General features: G+C 31.1%; 1 protein-coding gene across 1 annotated transcript in view; it reads right to left on the bottom strand.

Moving 5' to 3' along the window:
• Nucleotides 1-292: 292 nt before the first annotated feature.
• The window catches only part of LOC127708443 (poly(ADP-ribose) glycohydrolase-like), a 34,566-nt gene continuing 9,637 nt past the window's right edge, over nucleotides 293-25,221 (bottom strand). The window contains exons 5-18 of the mRNA XM_052213312.1: nucleotides 23,297-23,366; nucleotides 22,602-22,704; nucleotides 21,939-22,037; nucleotides 19,322-19,441; nucleotides 18,964-19,047; nucleotides 17,373-17,447; nucleotides 13,965-14,057; nucleotides 13,161-13,321; nucleotides 12,303-12,385; nucleotides 11,503-11,645; nucleotides 9,833-9,980; nucleotides 4,942-5,023; nucleotides 1,437-1,545; nucleotides 293-442 (exon numbers count right to left, since the gene is read on the bottom strand). Of these exons, the coding sequence (XP_052069272.1) occupies nucleotides 293-442; nucleotides 1,437-1,545; nucleotides 4,942-5,023; nucleotides 9,833-9,980; nucleotides 11,503-11,645; nucleotides 12,303-12,385; nucleotides 13,161-13,321; nucleotides 13,965-14,057; nucleotides 17,373-17,447; nucleotides 18,964-19,047; nucleotides 19,322-19,441; nucleotides 21,939-22,037; nucleotides 22,602-22,704; nucleotides 23,297-23,366 (1,520 nt within the window). The remainder of the gene's footprint in view (nucleotides 443-1,436; nucleotides 1,546-4,941; nucleotides 5,024-9,832; nucleotides 9,981-11,502; nucleotides 11,646-12,302; nucleotides 12,386-13,160; nucleotides 13,322-13,964; nucleotides 14,058-17,372; nucleotides 17,448-18,963; nucleotides 19,048-19,321; nucleotides 19,442-21,938; nucleotides 22,038-22,601; nucleotides 22,705-23,296; nucleotides 23,367-25,221) is intronic.

Here is a 25,221-nt window from a genome sequence, read left to right as displayed (position 1 = left end):
CCTTGTCTTAGTGAAGTGCAGTGACTGCTGTGTCTGTTGTGCATTCATTCGTTTGTTTGTCTGCAGTTTGTATCCATAACTTCTTCTTAACCATTGATTTAAGAAATTTTTTCAAATGTCTTTGTATATCAGTGTATTATGTCATTGTTCCATCATATTTTTTATTGTGTTGCAAATAAAATTTGGCGATTCAAATAACACTTATGGATTTTGGTGCAAACCGTAAGCAAGAGTATGAATTTGTGAGCTCTTTTCATTTTTCAATTCTTGTTGATGTTCAAATCTTCAAATTTTACTCCTCAATTAGTTTCTGTATTTTACCTTTTAATTTTTTATCTCCACCAAAAGCACCACAACCCCAATTACCAGTACAGACCGCAGATAAATTTATTTCATGAGGGGGATTCTTTGCTCCTCCAAGTGACACAAATCCACAGTAGGCCTATGAAACAAATTAACATAATTAATCATTTCCAAATCTAACTATGTAATAATTACAAAATAGTATGCTATAATATTTTGATTGGTTAACATACAACTTATGGATAATTAATCAATAGTGAAATAATATTTCATTTTGTTTTACCAACATGGAAATTAACCCACATTTTAGTTTGTAAAAAGAAAATAATTTCAGATAGATACAAAGAGCATACAATGAGTGACGATAATTACTTGTAAACATATGATGATAATAAATCTGGAAGTACTGGGCAGAATACATACTCAAGCCAAGGCCCATCTCATAAGTGTCACAATTCCAATTACCTAAACTGGATTTCCATAGCTTATCAAAAAATACTTAAAAATATACAGAACATTTCAAATGCATTTCAATTATATTGAAGTCTTGTTTTGTTATAATTCCCAATTTCCCAATACATCAAATAAATACAGCCGATCACAAAACATAATTTGTTTTGTTTAATAAATCTGCAAAAATAGTTCTATAAAATCTACTTTATTTTTTATTTCCAATTTTTAATGCTTGTTCTCATGTTGTGCTGTTTCACCACTGTCCAAGATTAGGAGGGTTGAGTGCTCACAAACATGTTTAACCCCTCCACATTATTTTTGTGCGTGTATATTGAATTGTTATAAATTAGGCTGTTAGTTTTTTCATTTGAACTGGTTCACATTTTTCATGTTGATGCCTATTATAGCTGAGTTTACCGTTTTGGTTTTTCTCATTGTGAAGGCCGATTGGTGACCTATAATGGCTTACATCTACATCATTTTATTTCTGTTGGCTATTTATCTCAATGGCATTTATTCAACATCTCATTATTTTATGAACAAAATATTCTGTGACTACAAATGTAATTAAAAATTGAATTTACATTATATAATAAAGCCAGTCAAAATTAAAAGATATTAAAATATGAATCAATGCAAATTATACAGCAACACAACAATAAAAACTAAATAGTACCTACCTTATTTAATTCTCTTTTTACTATATCACCTTTAAACTGTCTATCATAATGGTGGATAACCAAGGCATCAATGGCAGTCACATGGGTACACAATCTTCCCCAATCATCTCTGAAAATAAAATTTATTGGTTGTTTTGTAGATGAATAACACTTCTTCAGTAAACAGATCTCCTAGATTAATGACCATTGCTTTATACATTGCTATCGAACATACTGGTTATATCACTGTAAAAATTCACATTTAATAGATATACAAAAGGTTAACAAGCAAGACGTAAAAGGATCAAGTCTTTTATAATTTACAGCGAAAAAAAAATTACTGTTCTAAAACAAAAGTATTAAATACAAATCAAATAAAATATAAAAAGAAGAAAAACACTGACAATAAAAGAGACACATAGGACACTATTACCAGCTCCCTCTATCCAATTCCTACATTCAATGAACTGTGAAATCTTGACAACACCTTAACTTGGCATATATATTTAATAAACAGTTAACTTCATAATGAACATGTGTACTAAGTTTTGTGTTGCTGTGACCACAAACTACCTTAAGGATGTTCGCTACTCTGTTTCAAAATAACAAGATTTTTAAAAGACTGTTATAAATTAAAAGTATATAAATAAAGGAACTAGAAAAGCAGAAAAAAATGAAGGGTCCGTGTGCTTGTTTTCAAGATATAAGCCACTGAATATTTGGCGGGAAATAGTTCTCTCTAGATTTTTCATACATTTAACATTAGCACTTTTTTATTTCAAAAACTATGAAAAAATAACAAGGATTTTATAAGATTTTCAAATATCGTTTTTTAAACTATATGTAATGAAAATATGAAAAGAAAAGTAGGGGTAAGCGGGCAAATTTTTTTAATGACACTACATGGATAAAACCAGAGGTTTCCGAATATCTGGCAAAAATTAAAATAAAATGCTCCGCAGGGCACAGCTTGATACGACCGCAGAGGTCGAACCCTGAACAGTTGGGGGAAGTATGGACACAACATTCAAGCTTGATACAGCTTTGGATTTGGATTGTGATTAAATATTTGACACAGCATAGGTTTCTAACACAGATTGAATGTGGTCTAAGAACTTAAAAATTTTAAATTGGACATTCACCTATTATGGCCCAATATCCAAAATCTAAATACATGGTTAGATTCAGCATATCAAAGAACCCCAAGAATTCAATTTTTGATGAAATCAAACAAAGTTTAATTTTGGACCCTTTTGACCTCAATGTGGACAAAGTTGATAACGGGGCCCAAAAATCAAAAATCTAAATACATGGTTAGATTCAGCATATCAAAGAACCCCATATATTCAATTTTTGTTGAAATCAAACAAAGTTTAATTTTGGACCCCGATTTGGACCAACTTGAAAACTGGGCCCATAATCAAAAATCTAAATACATGTTTAGATTCAGCATATCAAAGAACCCTAAGAATTCAATTTTTGTTAAAATCAAACTAAGTTTAATTTTGGACCCTTTGGACCTTAATGTAGACCAATTTGAAAACGGAACCAAAAATTAAGAATCTAAATACACGGTTAGATTCGGCATATCAAAGAACCCCAATAATTCAATTTTTGATGAAATCAAACAAAGTTTAATTTTGGACCCTTTTGACCTCAATGTGGACAAAGTTGATAACGGGGCCCAAAAATCAAAAATCTAAATACATGGTTAGATTCAGCATATCAAAGAACCCCATATATTTAATTTTTGTTGAAATCAAACAAAGTTTAATTTTGGACCCCGATTTGGACCAACTTGAAAACTGGACCCATAATCAAAAATCTAAATACATGTTTAGATTCAGCATATCAAAGAACCCTAAGAATTCAATTTTTGTTAAAATCAAACTAAGTTTAATTTTGGACCCTTTGGACCTTAATGTAGACCAATTTGAAAACGGAACCAAAATTTAAGAATCTAAATACACAGTTAGATTCGGCATATCAAAGAACCCCAATAATTCAATTTTTGATGAAATCAAACAAAGTTTAATTTTGGACCCTTTGGACCTCAATGTGGACCAATTTAAAAACGGGGCCCAAAATCCAAAAACTAAATACACGGTTAGATTCAGCATATTAAAGAACCCCATGAAATCAAAAATAAAACCCCATTGAAATTGGTCAAGAAATAAGCAATTTATAGGAAGTATCTTCTTTTGCACAATCCTGTGCTATTAAATATTTCTTGCTATTGCGCAATACTGTACAATTGACAATTTCTTGCTATTGCGCAATATTGTGCTATTGGATATTTCTTGCTATTGCGCAATACTGTGCAATTGAAGATTTCTTGCTATTGCGCAATACTGTGCAATTGAAGATTTCTTGCTATTGTGCAATACTGTGCAATTGAAAATTTCTTGCTATTGCACAATACTTATTATATAATAATTTACACATCCTGTTTGGTGTGTATCTCCTACCATATCATTATTATTTGATTTTAAATATAAATCAGAAATAACCAACTTAAAATGGAAAATTTTAAAAGAAACAAAAAAGGAAAAAAAGAAAAAAAGGAAAAAAAAATAAATCCCCCCCCAAAATTTTTTGAACCCCCATTATGATTCATCACCCCAAACTCAATCCCAGCCTTCCCTTTGTGGTATGGTACCTTGCAGTACAATTTCAGAGAGATCCATACACTTGAACACAAGTTATTGTCTGGAAACTAGAAAAAAATGTGTTTTTTGGCCCCTTTTTGGTCCCAAATTCCTAAACGTTTAGGGCAATTACCCCCAAACTCAAACCCAGCTTTCCCTTTGTGATATGGAACCTTGTAGTACAATTTCAGAAAGATCCATACACTTACACACAAGTTATTGTCATGAAACTAGAAAAATGCTTGTTTTTTGCCCCTTTTTTGGCCCCTAATTCCTAAAATTTGGAGGCAATTACCCCCAAAATCAATCCCAGCATTCCTTTAGTGATATGGAACCTTGTGGTACAATGTCAGAGAGATCCATACACTAACACACAAGTTATGTCTGGAAGTTACAAAAATGCTTATTTTTGGCCCCTTTTTGGCCCCTAATTCCTTTACTGTTATTACCATAACCCCCAAAATCAATCCCAACCTTCCTTTTGTGGTATTGAACCTTGTGGTAAAATTTCATAAAGATCCATTCACTTAAACTAAAGTTAGAGTGCGAAAACCAAGTGTCTTCGGACGACGCTGGACGACGACGACGACGACGCCAACGTCATACCAATATACGACCACAAAAATTTTTTTGCGGTCGTATAAAAACAAGAGTAGCGAACATCCTTAAACCAAAATTTTAGCCTACCTAAAATCAATCATGATATAATATTAAAAAGACTGAAAAATTGTACTACTTTAATTTCAGGTGCCAAATAAAAGTTCCAATCAAATCTCCACCTACTGTTTATCTAAGGGAGTCAGGACTGCCATCTGTGCATCAAAACTGACAATAACTGGGACTCATTTAATTTATAACTACAGTGTTTTTTATCATACCTTGGAGTTTTAGAGTCATCATAGTCTCCTTTCCATTCAAAAGTTCTAGCATATCCATCATATGAACTAAACCTTTCACAACCTGCAGAAAATATGTTCAGATAATACTTCAGGTTCATCACTTCAACTAGATATTGAATTGATAATTGTTGTCACTACAGCTTCAAAGAGTACTATGCTAGTTATTTCATAGTTGTCTCATTGGCACTCACACACATCTTCTTATTTATACTCATATTTTTACCTTCCCATATTGGCACTAGTGGAGGAGGCACTGCTAACCCTTTCATAACACCAGTGTTCACCCCTAGTTTTATTCTTAACAGGTGTAAGTTGCTTTTACAATGTATATAGTATTAAGTGTTGTATCTGTGCTATTTTATTTGTCAATGTGTGTGTTGTTTCTATCAGTAATGGTCTTGTCTATACTATGTCCAGAATAACCTTATGTCCAGAATAACCTCTTTTCATTTCAAATTTTCATATTTGGTCATGCACTAGAATTAGAGAATTTCCATATACCAAATGTCTTAGGTTAGAAAACAGAAAGAATAGATGCAGATTCATGATTTTCAAAAAGGGGAGGGGGGGGGGGGGGGGGCAACCAAGGCAACATTAGGAGTGGAACCTATAAAAAGTCATTGCATTTACCATATATACCTATTCTAACATTCTAACATCGGATTATTGCAGTGTGTTTGTTTATTCTACATTGGCTAGAAGTATAGGGGAAGGGTTGAGATCTCACAAAACATGTTTGACTCCGCCCCATTTTTGCGCCTGTCCCAAGTCAGGAACCTCTGGCCTTGTTAGTCTTGTATATTTTTTTAATTTTGGTTCATTTATATGTTTCAGAGTTTAGAGTGACGTCCATTTTCTCTGAACAAAAATTGAAAATGGAAATGGGGAATGTGTCAAAGAGACAACAACCTGACCAAAGAGCAGAAAACAGCCCAAGGCCACCAATGGGTCTTCAACACAGCGAGAAAATTCCGCACCCGGAGTCCAAAAATGTGTACTTGTTCAGTGAAAATGGACGTCACACTAAACTCTGAAACATATAAATGAACTAAAATTAAAAAAACATACAAGACTAACAATGCAAGCACAAAAATGTGGCGGGGTTGAAAATGTTTTGTGAGATCCCAACCCTCCCTCTATACCTCTACTAAGCCAATGTAGAATAAACAAAAACACAGCAATACACACAGTAAAACTCAGTTTAAAAGAATACATTTGTGTTTAGGGGCCAGCTTTCATCCACTTCATTTGAACTTTGGTGGATAGTTGTATCATTGGCAATCATACCTCATCTCCTTATTTTTATATTGTAAAATCCCGCCAAATAGTCATGTGCACGTCCCGATCATGAACGTTTCTTTTTAAATATTTCTAAATGTTTCTTGTTATTTGGGAAATGAGATGTTGATGGTTAATCTTGGTAATCTCAGCTAAATTAATTAACAACTCTACTAGGGTCTTGTCTGTGAAAACCTTGCCATAATGTATAAATATTTATATATTGTTGAAGGCAGTATGTTGACCTCGGGATATCTTTTGGTTTTGTGTCGTAAATTTATTCATAAAGCATGCACAAAAGGATCCTATGGTATTAAATGAGAATTTTGAAAATGTTTAACGACAGACAGGTGAGGGACGAGGATTGATGGGGACAGAACAGAAAGCCATTTTAAACAAAATCATATGTCATATTTTTACATACAACCCTGAATCAAGTTTCAGCAGTTCATTTTGCCTTTCCAAATATATGGTTCTAAAAAATCTTCTTAGATTAATGAAATTGATGAGTAGATAATTGGATGACCAGCATCTAAAAATATTCAAATCAATCATTCATGTACAGCAAAAATACTTAAAAGATAGGTAGAAGATACGGCAAATGGACAACGAAAAACGACGAAAGACAAACGAGTCTTAAAAAAACAACATAGAAAATGAAAGATTAGTGACCCTACGGAAAACCGGAATACTGGAAAATCTCAGGTTTTACTGGGTTATACTGGGCAATACTGGGTAATATGTCAATTACAAATGCAATACATAAAAGATATATATTACATGACATTTTTATGTATAAATCTAATATTTTAATGTATATGCTCACTTTTTTGAGACTCTTATTTCAAAGTGTATAAATTTGAGAAGGTGTTGGTCCAGCAACTCTTTAGACAAACAACTTGTAAAAATTTATTAAATTGTCATTCTGTCTTAATTGGTCAAACTGTTAACATGTAGACAAAGTATCAATATATATAACTTTTTTTATATATATAGCTAATATTTAGAGTAAACAATTTATTATATGTAAAGGAAATGACTATTCAACAATTTTTGTTCATTACTATTTTTAGTGTTGAAATAATTTTAGCATACTTATATGAACACCACTTAATAATAAGCAATTATTCAGATTATTACACAGATTTGTTTTTATTGCAATAATTGGCTTTTTCATCTCTATAACTGTGGGTAACATGACATGTACCATTATGGTGTATATTTAGCAATATGATTGTATAGCAATTAAATTTTCAAAGTCACTTTACTAATACTACATTAAAATGCATTTTTTTCAAACTTTGGATTGATTTAAACAAAAATGGGAAATAAACTTTGGTGGCCAGAATTTGCAAAACTTAATTGTATTCTGCCTACATATAGATCGAATCATTGGAGAAAAGAAAGAGCTTGAGTTGTATCATCCTCTGAAAATGACTCTCAATGTTTATCTGTATAAAATATATATATTAAGCAATAATACTATGAAAACTTCAGTATTTCTTTACTATTTTGTGTAAAAATAGGCTTAAAAATTATACTGCCCAGAATTGCCAAGTATTACCCATTTCTGGGAGTATTGCCTAGTCTGGGAAAACCCTTGTTTTCTAACCTGCATTTTCAAGCCTGAGTAAAACTTTGCCAACCCTGATATAAGGGAACACTTGCAAAAAAACGTTTCAAGCTTGACTTTTTTTGTAGGAAAAAGACTTGATAAAGGATAGTTATATAAAATATTATAGTTACATAGGAGACAAACTTTGATATAAATATAGCAAGAACTTCATGATAAAGGAACTTCAATAACTGGTCATCATTATAAAATATTATTTTTAAATCTGGAATAATCGGAATTCTAATAAAAAACTGTTTATTTAAGGTGACAGTAGTTTATTGATTTTGATATCTCGTAATTGATCAGAAAGAGAGAAATCAAGGTAACAAACACAAACTGAGGGAATAGGATACGGGAACTTACAGATCAGACAACTATACTGGTATCTAAATATCTAAGACATGTCGCTAGTTAGTCAAGGCACAGACACATCTTATCAGTCACCCAATTCGTGATAGTAACCATCAAACTCAAATGTCAATTTCCATTGTTCTTCTTCATACCTTGGTTGGAGTGGTTTTTGTGTAAAATAGATTACTCTTGAATGTATCCAATTTTTGTACATATTATTTTTCATACCAAATGTATTACTTTTGAGAAGGATATCTAACATGTAAGGAATTGTTGTTTGTTTTTGCTAAAAACCGACAAGAAATACCTACAAAAAACAAAATTTGGACATAAAAACTATGTTGATCATTGTCATTTTGCTTAGTTTCTTCTGATACTTATTCCAACATTGGACTCGGACTTCTTTTAAACTGAATTTAACTGTGCGTATTGCTGTGAGTTTGTTTATTCCACATTGACTAGAGGTATAGGGAGAGGGTTGAGATATCTCAAATCATGTTTAACCCTGCCGCATTTATACATATGTCCCAAGTCAGGAACCTCTAGCCTTTGTTAGTCTTGTGCATTTTTAATTTTAGTTTATTTATGTTTCGGAGTTTAGTGTGGCGTCCATTTTAATGAAATAGTATACATTATTGGTTTGGGGCCAGCTGAAGCCCGCCTCCGGGTGCGAGATGTTTTTGCTGTGTTGAAGACCCATTGGTGGCCTAGAGCTGTTTTCGGCTCTTTGGTTGGGTTGTAATGTTTTAACAGGCGCCAACCTTCACCCTAACCTGAAACAGTAGTGTAACATTACAACATAGAAAGACACACTATAAAATATCAATTGAAATGGCTTAACTCGATCAAAAAGACATATTAACAAAAACAAGTAAACATACACTGAACGAATAAATCTATGACACAATATAAATACAATATTAATAAAAAACAGGATGTAAAACAATGTCAAAAAGACAACTCTAACCTGGGACAAAATTGTGTTAAATAAAATAACGTACACAGGTAAATTTAAATATAATAATTTTGTTGATAGTACGGCAATATTTTTTACAAAATAAATAAATTTGTTGTTCATAGTACGAGTATAGAAGTTACTGCATATGTTTCATCAAATGATTTTAACAGGACTAACCCAACAGGTGTGGATATTGTTGGGACCCTTCCTGAACAACTGATCCCCCTAATTTTTGATTGGTATTGCTAATTTTTTACTTTTCCTTGTAGTTTTTTTTTTTTATTGCTCCTTTTGTGTCTTTTTCATTTTTTTTTTAATTCTTCCTTTTTTTTTTACTTTCTTTTATACAAGGTCTTCATTTGATTTTCCAATTTTTTTAAAAGTTCTTAATTTTCTATTAATACAACTTACTGTTGTGTTGTGTTTCCTTAGATTATTCCCCCATATAAAAATATGGAATGATGACAGATGTAGATATTAACAAATTAAAAGACTTAGTAGATATTCATATTAAAAATATACTGCTCATCACAATAGCTATCATGTATATTTTGAAATAAAACTAAACAGCAATTATGTTCTACAAACAAAACTTGCAAATTGTTAAAAAAAAATGTTGTTTCATATATAAGTATATTTTCCCTTTTTTCAAATGCTAAGATTTTTACCTTTCATTATCAAACTTTCATTTTTTTCAAGACCTTCTGTGAACAGCCGTGATATGATCATTTCAGGACAAATTAAAAATCTTATTTCTTCTTGAACACAACCATGGGTTAAAACTCCACCTCCTAAATATTTGTTGGCAAAATCAACCTGTAAATAATTATACAAAGTTACAGTTACTGTAAGAATACTTCTTGTGCAATGTTGATGTAACCTTCCAGCTTACAGAGATCCTTTGAATAAACTTATTCTGAAAGGTTATCGCTTTAACACTGTAGTAAGAACTTTGAATTACTAAAATAAATTTCGTTTTTTTCTCACTGTTTATGAAGTCTTTAAACTTAACCTTTTGGATGTGTTCTGATTGAAATTTTGTTCTGAGAAAATATGGTTTACTCATTTATTGGAATTGGCTTTGAACTACTGTGGACTCATTATATTCGTGGGATACTAATTTTTGTTGATTTCGAGGGTATAGGTGAACCACCAGTTTAAAGTTCAACGAAGAAGGAATTCTCTGTTGGCTTGTATGTAGCCTTTAGCAAAACCACGAAATCAAATATCCACGAAAATACGATTTTTCCCCAATCCACAAAAACTGGTACCAACGAAAATAAATGAATCCACAGTAGTTTTCAGTTATCTTAGATTAGTACCTTGTGTTTTTTGTCTATAACATTTTGTCATGCCTTGGACTTTTATAGCTTATTATACAGTATAGTTTTGCTCATTGTTGAAGGCCGTACAGTGTCTGATCATTGTTTACATCCTTGTTTGCCGGATAGTTGTCTCATTGGCAAATCTCTTTATTTTTATTTTTGAACTCTGTAATCAGTGTATTTGTTTTTAACAATTCTTCCTTTTTTCATAGAAAACTTTTTTGTTGCAATAAAAAAAAAATATTCTGTATGCAAAATATGAAAGTACACAATTAAATGTGCCATAAAAAGTACTTTAAGAATATGTTTTTTTTTTGTAAAATAATTTCATTTTTTGTTCCTTGCCACAACAGTTGAGTGGGGAACATAGAAATATTAGCGTCCATCACTTCTTGAAAGCATTTTTACACATTTATTTCTTGTAACATTGTTATGAAATCTATATCAAAGGCTTAAATCAGCAATGTCTAGGATAAAATATCAACATTGTTTTAGGAAAGTTTCAAAATCAGCACTGATCAACTACTTTTACAGGAATTATAACACCAGATTTTATGAGATTAATATGAAAGGTTTATATCAGCCATGTCTCTAATGTATTCAATCAGTACCAATCAACTATTTACATGCTATTTGGAAATTAAGATTATATGGAGAAATTCTTTGTAAGCAGTCTAATGACTACATTTCTTGTCAGACTTTTGTGAAATTATGTCAAAGATTTATTTTAGCAATTTTCAGAAGAGTTCCATAATCAACACCAACCAACTATTTTTTCAGGAGTTATACCCTTGGAAATTATGTTCAAACTGCATTGTAAGTGCTCTCACACCTACATTTCTTGTCAGTTTTAATAGAGCAGTGCCAATCAACTATTTAAGTTTGAAAAGTTTAAAGGAGCTAATGCAAAATTAATTTTCAAGTTATTGTCCTTAAACAGATAAAATATGTTAGGCAAAGGGGACATAGTAACACTGCTCTTTAATTTATCTGGAATCTAGAACACATATTACCTGTAAAAGTCCTTCCCCATCATCTTCTATGGTTCCTTCAGCAGATACATGTAAGTCTCTCAGTGTTGTATCTAAGTTGTCCCATTTAGGGAAATCAATAAGACCTACATGTTGGCGGGTAAATGTGACAAGTCCTGTAGGCACTGCAAGAATAAATAAAACAAAAATATTTATAATTCTTCTTAATTGTAAAGTTAAGTCATCTCTTTAAAAAGTTTTATAGACACTGTCATGATTTGGTTGACCTTTATTTACGGAACATCTGTGTAACAGATTACTACGGATATGTTCCACTTTGCCTAACCATAATTTTGTCCTCTTTTCCTCGATTGTGACAACATTGAATGCTTCTTATTCCCAGATATTTACATGCCTCGAGGAACATGATGGGTGTCATTATTGGAGCAGAAATTGCTTATCCTTCCTGCTGCTCCATCTTTGTTTTTTTGTGTGGTGTGTTGTCTACATATTTTTTTTCTTTTGGCAAAGCTGAGGTCTGCTTATCTTGTACCCCTTTTTTAGAGAAATATAACGAACAGAAAATAGTAAATATTTTTTGATAAATTAAAATCAAATACATTGATCACGGACCTCAAAATGTTTTTCACCATAGTTCAGTGCAAAAGGTTTGGAAAGTCACAGATTCAAATAAATTAAAACCTACATTTAAAATGATCTTAAAGAGTAGCCAAAATCAAAAATATGTCAGAGGATTTCAATAATTTTTCAATTTTAAAAAAAAACACCAAAAATTGAACCTTTGTTTGGTTTTTAATATTAATACATCTAGAACTACTTACTTTTTTTGGTGACTCTTGAAAAGTACTGAATGATACATTTTAATTTTTCCAATTTTACACAATTAGGAGTTCCATCATATAAACTGTAAAGAAAAAGTTATTTTAAGAATTTATGTTATATAAAAATAAGGAGGTGTGGTGTGATTACCAATGAGACATCTCTTACAGGTTACTATCATACTTTTTACTAATCTGTCTTTGTCTCCTTAACGTTAACATAAACTGTATATTAAAGTATGAATGGCAACTTTAAAGATCTGTTTATGATAAAATATTTCTATTACTATTTACTATAAGGAATAACCATGGAATAAAAATTATATTGTAGTTGTTTCTTTTATACAGCAATTTTGTTCTTGATGAAAGGTGACAACGACTAAACTTTATTTTAAAAAAAAAGAAGAAAAAAGACATAGCACATAAGTAAAGGGTTACCTTGAACTCAAATGTCTTGCCAGTCATTGCTGATGTCAGTGTAAAAGTGTAATGGTGACTCCAAAAACTTAGTCCATTTATGATTCAAATACAGAAAGATAAACATAAAACATTGAAGCATCTGAAGTCTCTGATAAGTTTTTAAAAATACATGCCTACCTGTGCTCCTCTATTACCTTGACAGAATGCCAGGGGAACCCTACACTTTTTTAATTGTGGCCTTTTTTTGTTTGCAGTGGTTATTTCATTCGCTTGATAATTCAAACTTAAATTTTTCACTATTCTCAATGAGAAATATATTTCAATATTGTATGGAAAACTAAAATGCTCTCACATAAATTTCTCTACTTTCAGAATGAATGATGTTTAAATAGTCCTCTTAGAATTTCAGGTTGAAGACCTGAAAAGATTGTTCTTACTTACCTATTAAAATTAATACTTGGATAATTAAAGAATTCTGAACTTTTCCCTTTAGCATTTCTACGTGGATATGTACAAAAGAAGGCATTAGCTAATAAACAGGCTATCTGCTGTTGGCTTAGTGTTATACTCCTTGTCTTCCCTTTCTTCAATAATGGAATGGGCTAAAATTGTAATACAAATGTTTTTGAAAATTCCTTGATATCAATAAAAGGAGATATGTGGTAAACATCAATGAGTTAGCAATCAAACAATGTAAGTATGGGTTAGAGTAATTTTCTGCATTTTAGGGTATTGTTAATAACAGTGAACAAAGCATTTGCATACAGTATAGGTCTCCAAAACAACCAGTCTCTATACTTAATGGCATCAAACATCATAGGTCAAATGGAGACGTGAACAACAACTAAACAACAATATAGTCTTCAATATTAGAAAATATACATAGTATCTCAATCTCTAATTGTCTGAACTTTGAACGATTTGTCTTGACTAAGCATTGATAAGAAAGTGAGTTTACCACATCTTTTTCAATTTAATCAAATAGGTTTTTGTTCAGAGAATTTCTTCAAGTTTATCATCCTCACTAAAGTTGTAACGAGTAATTATCAAATACGTCTAATATTGGCAATAATACAATGTAATTTCAATAGATTTCAAAACTTTTATTAATATATGTATAACTCTCCCTCCATGTATTTGATAGTAGCTATATATATATATATATATATATATATAGTCATCTGCTATAAATCTATCATGCTGGATGCTTTTTTTTACTTATTAATACTAAATCAATAATTTTACCTGAGTACATAAATGAGGCAAATTGAGTGCTAACTTTGCAATTTTTGGTAGAACTTCACCGAAAAAATGATTTCTTTCACTTTGTGTAAGGTCCTGAAAAATAAGTAATAGACTTGTCATACACCAAATGATTTCATAGTGATGAATCATTTAATATTTAAATAATGTCAAAAATTTTATTTTTAAATTTTTATCTTGTGATTCTGAGCTATATTCCTTCAATACAGTAAACATTGAAAACAATTTACAATTTCAGATGAGCCATAATTCATGTTGTAAAGACCTGACAAATGATGATATAAACATTTTGATTTATTCAATAAACAAAAACAATTACTTTGTACTTTTACTTCATGATAACTCAATTTATAAACTATTTCCAACATGAATCAACAAACTATTTTATGTAAAACAAATATCAAAAATCTTGCTTTCCTACAAATTTGCATTTTCAAAAATAATTTTACCTTATTCAAATTTGCTTGTCAGCTTTTAGAACTTTTTGGACAATTTTGATGTCAAATAAGGTTATAAATGCACTAAATATTTAAACAAGAGTGCACACAGTGAAATGTCTTGCCTGCTGTATTGACCATGATTGATTTAATGTTGAAAGTCTTAAAGATAAAGGTTTTACTGCAAGTATCACATAAGATTAACGTTATCAATGATCAATGACAATAAGGTCAAGGTCAGGTAAACCCTAAATTCATTCCATACACCAAACATAGTTAACCTATTACATATAGTATCTAACCATTTCCCCCAAAAAAATCTATTTATAGTAAATTTGACCTCAAATTTAGATTTTTTCCCCTTCTCTTTGGCTTCCTTCTGAAAAGTTTTATTCCAACCAAGCAAACAAAAATCAAGTGACCATTAGGAAACCATATGTTTTGGACACACAGATGAACCAAAGGACCGACCAACACAGCAACAATTTTTCCAGAAGCATAATGAATAATATCTTATAAATGTTAGATGAACTGTTGACACAGAGATATGTCTTGCCTTTTTGTTATTTTGGTAGTATAATGCAAATATTAAATCCAAATGGCAATATTTAAACATGTAAACTATGCAAAACATTCAATGAACCATGACTAATGTACAGGACCAAATAACCTCCATGGAAATGAGAAATGCCAATGCTTATAAAACTGCATACCAAATACCATTACTTTATCATAAGTGGTGCCCTTAACACTAACCAAAACACAAACTTTCAAATTGTAAACAATGTAAAAGTTTCAAGGTCAATGAACCATGATGAGGGAATGGGGACATATAATTTCCATGGAGAAAAGAATTGCACATACTAATATAACTGCATACTGAAAATCATTGACTTAACATTAGTGGTTCCTCTTAAACTGATCTTATCACAAACTTTAACAAGTGAACTATGCAAAATATTCAAAGTCAATAGACCATGACTGAGAGGGCAGAGCCAAATAATCTCTATGTAAATGAGATGTGCCAATGCTAATGCATCTACAAACCAAATACCATTGACCTACCACTAGTAGTCCCCCTTAAACTGACCTAATCACAAATTAATACATATAAACTAAGCAAAAGTTTCAGTCAATAGATTATGACTGTGGAGGCGGGGCCAAATAATCTCCATGGAAATGAGATGTGCCAATGCTAATACAATTGCATACCAAATAGCATTGACCTAACAACAGTGGTTCCCCACAAACTGACCTAATCACAGACTTGTACATTGTTTACGCCGTTGACTACGCTGCCGAAGTCGGAAACAGCATACATAAGTCTCACTTTTTGACTCCCGTCAAGGTGAGACAAAAATTACCACATACATGTTATGTATTAATAGAGGTTTAAAAAGAAGTTAATAGCCGAATATTTGGCATGAGTCATAAAATAACCTTGCAAACATCAATGTCATTTGGACTCTCATGGATAGTTTCATTGGCAATCACAATACAACTCCTAATATATAAATTATAAAGATTATGATTACAAAATGTAATAGTAACATTGGAACAAGAGTGCACACGCTGAAATGTCTCGCCTTCTTTACTAATCATTGATATTATGTTGATAGTCCTAAATATAAAGCTTTATTACAACTGTCACATAAACTTAACATTAACCAAGTAAACTAAACATTGACCAATGAACCATGAAAATGAGGTCAAGGTCAGATGAACCATGCTAGGCAGGCATGTACAGCTAACAATTCTTCAATACAACAAATATAGTTGACCTATTGCTTATAGTTTAAGAAAAACAGACGAAAACACAAAAACTTAACACTGAGCAATGAACCTTGAAAATGAGGTCAAGGTCAAATAAAACCTGCGTGACTGACATATAGATCATAAAATATTTCCATACACCAAACATAGTTGAACTATTGCATATAGTATTAGAAAAAAAGACCAAAACTCAAAAACTTAACTTTGACCACTGAACCATGAAAATGAGGTCAAGGTAAGATGACACCTGCCAGCTAGACATGTACACCTTACAATCGTTCCATACACCAAATATAGCTGACCTATTGCATGCAGTATTAGAAAAAAAGACCAAAACTCAAAAACTTAACTTTGACCACTGAACCATGAAAATGAGGTCAAGGTCAGATGACACCTGCCAGCTAGACATGTACACCTTACAATCATTCCATACACCAAATATAGTAGACCTATTGCATACAGTATAAGAAAAACAGACCAAACACAAAAACTTAACTATAACCACTGAACCATGAAAATGAGGTCAAGGTCAGATGACACCTGCCAGTTGGACATGTACACCTTACAGTCCTTCCATACACCGAATATACTAGACCTATTGCTTATAGTATCTGAGATATGGACTTGACCACGAAAACTTAACCTTGTTCACTGATCCATGAAATGAGGTTGAGGTCAAGTGAAAACTGTCTGACGGGCATGAGGACCTTGCAAGGTACGCACATACCAAATATAGTTATCCTATTACTTATAATAAGAGAGAATTTAACATTACAAAAAATCTGAACTTTTTTTTCAAGTAGTCACTGAACCATGAAAATGAGGTCAAGGACATTGGACATGTGACTGACTGAAACTTCGTAACATGAGGCATCCATATACAAAGTATGAAGCATCCAGGTCTTCCATCTTCTAAAATATAAAGCTTTTAAGAAGTAAGCTAACGCCGCCGCCGCCGCCGCCGCCGCCGCCGGATCGCTATCCCTATGTCGAGCTTTCTGCGACAAAAGTCGCAGGCTCGACAAAAACCTTCAAAATTTTGAACAGCTTGAATTTTTCTGGTGGCATCATGTATGTCTGTAGAAACAGTACATTTTTTATACCTCATTAATAACATTACAGTTCTTTTCACATTTAACCTTAAACATATTCTTGAACAAACAGTATATATTTTCTTTACCTCTGTAAAAAGACACTTCAATGTCTCAAAATTCCACTTGCCAAAATACCGTGAATTGTATTTCAGTATTATGTCCTACAATAAATAAGATAACTGAATGGTAAACATAAATGCAAACAGATTAATGTAAAGAGTGATTTATATAAAATAACATGGTCATTTTTGTGTTCAGTGTACTATAAGTATGGGTATTGCTCATTGTTGATGGCCTGACAGTGACCTATAGTTCATTAGTTGCTAACTTCTACGTCATTTGGTCTCTAGTGTAGATTTGTCTCATCAGCAATCATACAACATCTTCTTATTTTCATATAAAGGCCATAAGAGCATGTACTGCACCCATGAGATCTATACATAATACTAATTCAATCAGTAGCATTGCAAAACTGGATTAAATTTTTTAAAATGACTCTTTAGGTCAATTTATTTTCATTTTAGGTTATGTCTGTTACAGGTTACAGAATACAGGTGTTGATAAAATTTCTTGCAGGTCAATTCACTATTATCAAGAGCTGTCTTAAACAGGTCTTGATAATTGAAACCAAAATAGATCAAGTTCATCTAATATCAAGTATTATAAATAAATTGAAACCAAAATAGATCAAGTTCATCTAATATCAAGTATCATAAATAAATTGAAACCAAAATAGATCAAGTTCATCTAATATCAAGTATCATAAATAAATTGAAACCAAAATAGATCAAGTTCATCTAATATCAAGTATCATAAATAAATTGAAACCAAAATAGATCAAGTTCATCTAATATCAAGTATCATAAATAAATTGAAACCAAAATAGATCAAGTTCATCTAATATCCAGTATCATAAATCAAGTAGATACATCCAATTGAAGTTGATTTCAATATCAAAAACACTTTACATAGCTCTTGACAAATTTCAAATTGAAATGACCAGTTGCCAAATAATTCATTAAGACATGTTTGGTTTACAATGTTACCGTAAATACATTTACTCAAAATAAACTGTTTCTTTTGAAAAGATCTTCATGGTGAGAAGATCATACTTATTTACCAAATTATAAAATTTGTTTCAAAATTCCAAATATAAATTATTACATAAGCATTCTTCAAATTTCTAGCCAAGAGATAGCCTTCTTAACAAGTATATCAAGCAATAAAAATGCAAACAATTGAGGAATCTTACTTAAAATTCCTACTTTAATTTGAATTGGGGAAAATGTAATGTCAACAATTCACTGAATTTCATTGCATTTCTTTATCAACCAAAACTATTTTGACAAATAATATGACATGCATATTAAAATTAAGTTGCAAGTATAATCAAAGTTAGCACTCTTATATCTAAGAATGTCAGACACCCATTTCTTCTACATAAGACTCATCAGGGGCATTTGAATCAAAACAGATTGAGTACCAAATCAATTCCTAAGTTGTAAAATTTCTAAAAGTTGTGGCTAAGGCCACTTTCCCATGACTGCATCTAAGATATTTCACATCAGCGCTGGATAGTTGACTACTATGCTTCAGAGAGTTTTGGAAATGCAACACTTATAACATTGTCCTTTAAAAATGTTAATCAAAACACAGGTATTGTAGTTACATAAATACCTCTAACTCATATGGACCTGGTATTTTACTTAGAAGTGCCTCTTCTATAATCTCCCACCTCTTCCTCAATATCTGTTTATTATTCTGAAATAAATTTATATATAAATGTATATATATTTTTCAAGTTTTTTAACCACTTTTGATCATATAACAAATTGCAAAAATTTAACTCAAAAGAAAAAAAAGATATGCATTTACCTTAAAGAGCATAAAAAATTCATTTCGGGTGATAGTGTTTGTTCAAATGTATTTAAAATGAAAACACACTGAATTATCAGCTAGCAGTTGGAAAAAAATAAATGATCAAACTATGTGTTTTCAATGTTTAGATTTAAACTTTCACTATAGACTGACATACCTTGCCTTGGAAAGGATATTCATTCTGTGGAGAACATGGCATTTTCACATGGTCATTATTCCAACCGTCTTTATACTGTGCAGGATGAGGCGTTGGTGGTGTCTTTGGATCATACTTATACTATTTAATTAAATGTTACAATTAATTATGGGTTCTTTAAGTTTTATGATTGTATAAATTGCTTATATAAAACTGTAGTGTTAATTTTTGTGATGTTTTATTATTGCAAAAATAAATGAGACTGATTTCTACATCTAAATTTAATCTAATTGCTTGTAAGCATTGAAGGGTAAAGATTGCATTTATTTTGTAGTAGGAACTAAAAATAAAACAAGCATTGGAAGGCAATGCTATGTATTGGTTCAACAACAATTATAAACAAAGGAAGATAACTCTTAATTTTGAATATTACTTTAACAATACATCTGTGCACCATGCACAATTTTTGTAATTTTATAGACAAGTAAGGCTATAAACTTGAACATATGATATATCATTGGCAAATTTCTTGAAACGTTCATGGATAGGATGTAACGAATGTTGTGCTCCATGCACTATATTTTTTTTCTCAAAAGTAGTGATATAAAGTCTGGAAAATTGATAAACTACAGGGGTTAAAAAATTTTGTTACAGCTCACTAGTCCAGGACTTATTGGTAGCAGGATTTACTAGTCCTGTTGACAGAACTGCTAGCCCAGCAAATCAAACCTGATACCCAACAAATGTTTGAGTCAGCTGGATATTTTTTTCTGATTCAAATTTCAATCCTGAAAGACTTAGTCACAAAGGCAATCATTGTTAAAATGTTGGCACCATCACAATGCCTGAATAATTGACATTAAAACAATACTAAACTTCAGAAGACTTTTGTTATAATTTTATGTTCTGACGGAAACTGTTAAATTGACAGTCCACATATGAAATGTTAAAAATTAGTGAACTAAAATCTGCCTTAAACTCTTTATTAATGCAATATCACGCTGCCAGAACTGTACTTTCTTTTTTCAAAAAGCATTTTTCCTATTACCGGATGTTGACTTGTCAAAGGTAAAACACGGACCAAAGATGGACACAAAACTCTGTGTACGCTGTGAAAGTTGTCTATTCAGTTTATGTAGTTCTTTCCACATTATTTCTTCTTGAAAATACTTGAAATGAACGTTTAGAAGAATTTTTGAAGAATTCAGATGCAAAATTAAATCTCGCACCTGCGCACATGCCCAAACGTGTATCAGTTTCAACAACGTGGTTCTGTCGAATTTTCATTTCACTTTTTTTTTAATTTTTTTTTTTAATTGTTCATTAATTTAGAATATTATGTTAATATGTATTTCTGAAAGGCTAAATCATTCTTACAAGTAACAGTTCACATCAATCAATGCATCATACGGTATTACCTCCAGTACCTTTAATTGAAAGTCTCGGCCTGAGCAATGTACAATACGCTAAGTACAGAGAAATCGATAATGAAAGTACAGAAATTGCAATCAATACATGATACCGGTCCACCCATTTGTTCTATTTTCAAAACATACAAATTCTTGGAATTCTGAATGACGTAATTGAATTTGATTGGCTAAGATAGAATAGAGATGAAGGGATTTTCCACTTTGTATTTTGGATACGCCAAGAATTTTTTGTTACTAGTCCGTCGGGCATATTTGGTTACAAGTTTTGATTGCCCGAGGTGTAAATGCTCTAGTCCCGGGTGTCGGGCTAGTGGATTTCTTAACCCCTGAACTATGAGGCCAGCCACATAACGGTTATGATTGCATGAACACAATCTTTACTCCAAAAACAAATAATACACTTGCAAGAAAATTTATAACTTTGACTGAATAATACAGCATCGACTTTAATGTATACATTTCTAGTCCATGTAATTTGTATTAATTTTGTATAAGTTGCACAATTGGTAGGGTTCATGTTGTTGCTCATTCTTTAGTTTTAATGTAGTGTATGAAGACTGCTGTTGGTCTTTTTTGGTATAATTTTTTGGCCATGGTGTTCTGTTGTTACTAATATGTTGTATTGCCCCATGACATTTTCTTTCTCTTTTAAAGGATTTAAAGGGGAAATTTATTCATTGCTTATCTAAACGAAATTCTATGAACTAAGTGAGCCAAAAGTCAGAAAAGGCTGGAGAAATGTTGAATTACAATACCATAAAATTGAGAATCGAAACGGGGAATGCGTACCAGACTACAAATAAAATATTTATAATTTCCGACTATGGATTAATTGATTGATTGTTGGTGTTTAAGGTGATTTTCATGGGGCAAGTTTTTATTGGTGGAGGCCTGAGCCCACAGAGAGAAACCACAACCTTCTGTAGGAAAACTAGTCAATTAAGAACTGAATCAAACACACATTGCCACATGCAGGGTTAGAACTCAAAACCTTAAGTATTGACAGGCTATTGATTACTGTAGATAAAATATCTAAAAGCTACCGAGGCCCCTCTGACTCAGGATTAGTGCTAACTGTAATTTGTATGCCGCAATTAAGGGTGAATTTTACTTTCGTGATATTTTAAGAAATTTTTTAATGCAGTTTGAATCTCTCAAAGACTAATTCCGTACTAATTAATTTTAAATACTGTATTGAAGGTTCTTACCGGAACTTTAATAAGAACTGTATGATTTTCTGTTGAATGCAAAGCTGGTAATTTTTCCATGCAGTCAGGTATTTTATTCAGTCTATTTAAAGGTTTTCCCTGGAATATACAACATAAGATATTGGTCACTTCAAAGAAAAATAATTATCTTACATGTATGTTTCATTATAATACTTTATTTTGATTGGCTAACAGAAATCTAGCGTCAGTCTGAAATTAACCTTCATTTCAAAATGAAATGTAACATTCATGATGACACGAGCTTCCACAATAAAGTGCACAGGTAAATAAAAGAAAAACTTGATAGAAATTGTGTTTTCATGATCCTAGCAAATAAATGTAATTATAAGTATTGAATGCTTCTTTTAGTAATTTTATAGGGTTGTAAAAGCACATTTTTAGAATGAAGCGTACTTCAGTCAATGCTTTTACACCCCAATAAATTTACAAAAAGAAGCATTTAATTCTTCATTAAATCATATCAATACTTATCCATTAGCTATGTCCAATGTGTATATAACAACTTATATATCTATGAATTACAAAGATTATAAATCTTTCTTCTATTAAATATTAAAAAATTTACAAATTATATATTTGTGGAAAATAAAAATATTTGAAAAAATTTCCTCTGACAAAAAGGGTTGGGATCAATCTATTTACCTTCCAATCAGAATTAGCTTTTCTCTGACTTGGTTTCTTGGTTGGTATGTCTGGTTTTACACTATCTCCATCTTGAGAACCTTGAGAGTCTGCTACATCAGAACTATTGAAATGAATCATGAAATCAAATTTACTCAAGTACTTCATTGGCTACATTTAATGAATACAAATATTTTTCCTGTAAGTTTCAATGAAAATATGACAAGTGACACCAAATAATTTCCATGAATCACATATGCACTTGTTATAGTTAATATCTTCATCACTTGTATTCTTTATATTGTTTTTAAAAAAACAAAGAAGAACCTGCATTTACATAATAATAATGTAAATCAATATTCACATTTCATTTGTACTGGTATTTGTCATCTGATTTTGTTATTATTGCAAATATTTTGTTATTCTGATCTTATTTGTGTTTACTAGGCCTATAAAATAAATTGTAGATCTACCACAGTTCTGGCAATGATTAATCTTTGTAAAAGTTTTAAAATATGAGTTGCCTCCCTTATTATTTACTGTATATGCAGACAGGATAAAATAAAAAGTTGAGTTTTAAATTTTGATAAATTATTTATATGTAGCATTTCCTGAAATCATAATAATCAATAACACATTTTTTGTTACCATTTTGAGCAATAATAATTGCATGTGCAATAATTTCTTATTTACAGTATTTCTACATTATTTCTTACTCCATATTATATTCCATTGTTTCATCATATTTGAAAGTGTCTCCAAAACTTGACTTCAAAATCTTGTCTGCTGCAATATAATCAAAGTTAATTGCTCAGATAAAGTAAGTTGTATCTATTCAGTGAACACAATCATTTGTAGCTGATTTCATTTCACCAATGTTATTTTTTATTTATGACATGTATTAAAACATTTAAAAGGGATGTGGGGTAACCTTCAATGAGATAGCAACTTTTTCATGTAAACTGCTGTAAAAAATGCAATCAAAATAACTTGCAACTGCATATCAAGCTTTTGTGCAAAATATTTAAATTAATATTTGTTTTCACATCACATGGATGCAATACACATCCAGAATATATCATTTCTTCTTGGAGAGATGCACTTTTAAAAATCCTCTAGCAGTACTGCAGAGTTTTTTGGTTTTTTTATTCATATATTGTCAACATGGATTGTTGCTGTCAATCTTACATTTTTTACATCTTTTTATAATCTGAGAAGTAAGGATGTTACAAAACAGTATATCAAATATGAGAAAGCTTTCATACAGTTAATTCTATTAGTACAAGCCTGAGCAAGAAAACAAAAATCTGAATAATGTAACAATTTCAATATCAATGAAGACTGACTGATAAGTATTATCAAGGGCCTTGAATCTGCATAAAACCGATATACAGTACGGGTAGAGACTTATTAATATGGATGTCTTAATCAGTCTAGATGTCAGACTGGCCGGACAGTTGTCTCAGTGTAATTAACACCTGCTGTGATATTAACCTGTACAATATCCGAGTGGAAGGTCGTAAATCAATCTGTACCAGCTTGATTAGAATTAAATTTTACCTGTACAGATATTTTAGTATTTATGGAGGATAGATAATAAATGTAAAATATTGTTTTGTATTCAAAGAAAAAATTACAATAAAAATAAAAATTTAATATGAATATGGGATCAACTTGTTTTTAACATGAAAATGAAAGAAAGACGATTTTTAACAATGTACTGTAAAAATGTTTTGCCAATTATAATAATTGTGTTTGTGCCAATAAACTATTTGTATTTGTAAACCGTAAATATTTCATTTTATTCAAAATTATAACAACCAGGACTGTTTTCAATCGAAGTTTTAATCAAAATGTTGAGACATCAATCCCGTAAATTATACGAGTTTTCGTTGATGGTTACAATATTTCCCCCTTTTAACGTCCTGTTCCTTTATGTTATTAATAGAAACACAATTTTAAGTATAAGGCCAACATATCATATTTATAAAATATATAAACAAATTGAATATAGGCATTGTGAATAAACTGTTATTTTCCTTTGGATACCACGTTCCCGGTCGGAGCCTCTACGTCTATTCATACCTGTCAATCATTTCTCGCAAGTAAAACAATTTGGTCAGCCAGATCATCGTGCTTTCTATTGTGACATATATTTCCCGTTAATCTCTTTGAAACAATTGGTTTTTTTTACAATATTTATAACGCCGTGATCATCTTTCGAATCCTAGTTTTTATATAATAAAAACTTTTCATATGCAAGTCAATATTCTATGACCCAGCATTATTTTAAATTTTGTTTGTTAATAAATTTACATATATTGGAAATAACAGATTTGTAGACACTCGTTGTATTATAACAAAGATATTGCCTTTCTATTTCCATGTTTGAAATTTGAATGAAAATCGTGTTTTTTATAAACATATTTTACGAATTGTGTCAATCAATACACGAAGATCAAAGTTTTACACTATTCATGATCAGCCGTCTTTACTTTTGCGTCGTATTTCTAGCCATTCTCTAAAGTTCGTGCAGTCAGTAAGATTTTGTAAATCGATGTCGGCAGTTTAAATTGTATAATTCCCGAACTTTAAAGGAGGTGTCCGAATAAATTATTTAAATAGGAATCTGGGTGTTGAC

This window comes from Mytilus californianus, unplaced genomic scaffold (genome assembly GCF_021869535.1).
Source record: "Mytilus californianus isolate M0D057914Y unplaced genomic scaffold, xbMytCali1.0.p SCAF_7, whole genome shotgun sequence".
Classification (NCBI taxonomy): domain Eukaryota; kingdom Metazoa; phylum Mollusca; class Bivalvia; order Mytilida; family Mytilidae; genus Mytilus; species Mytilus californianus.
The sequence above is the reverse complement of the archived record's forward strand: the minus strand, read 5'-3'. Positions and strand labels throughout refer to the sequence as shown.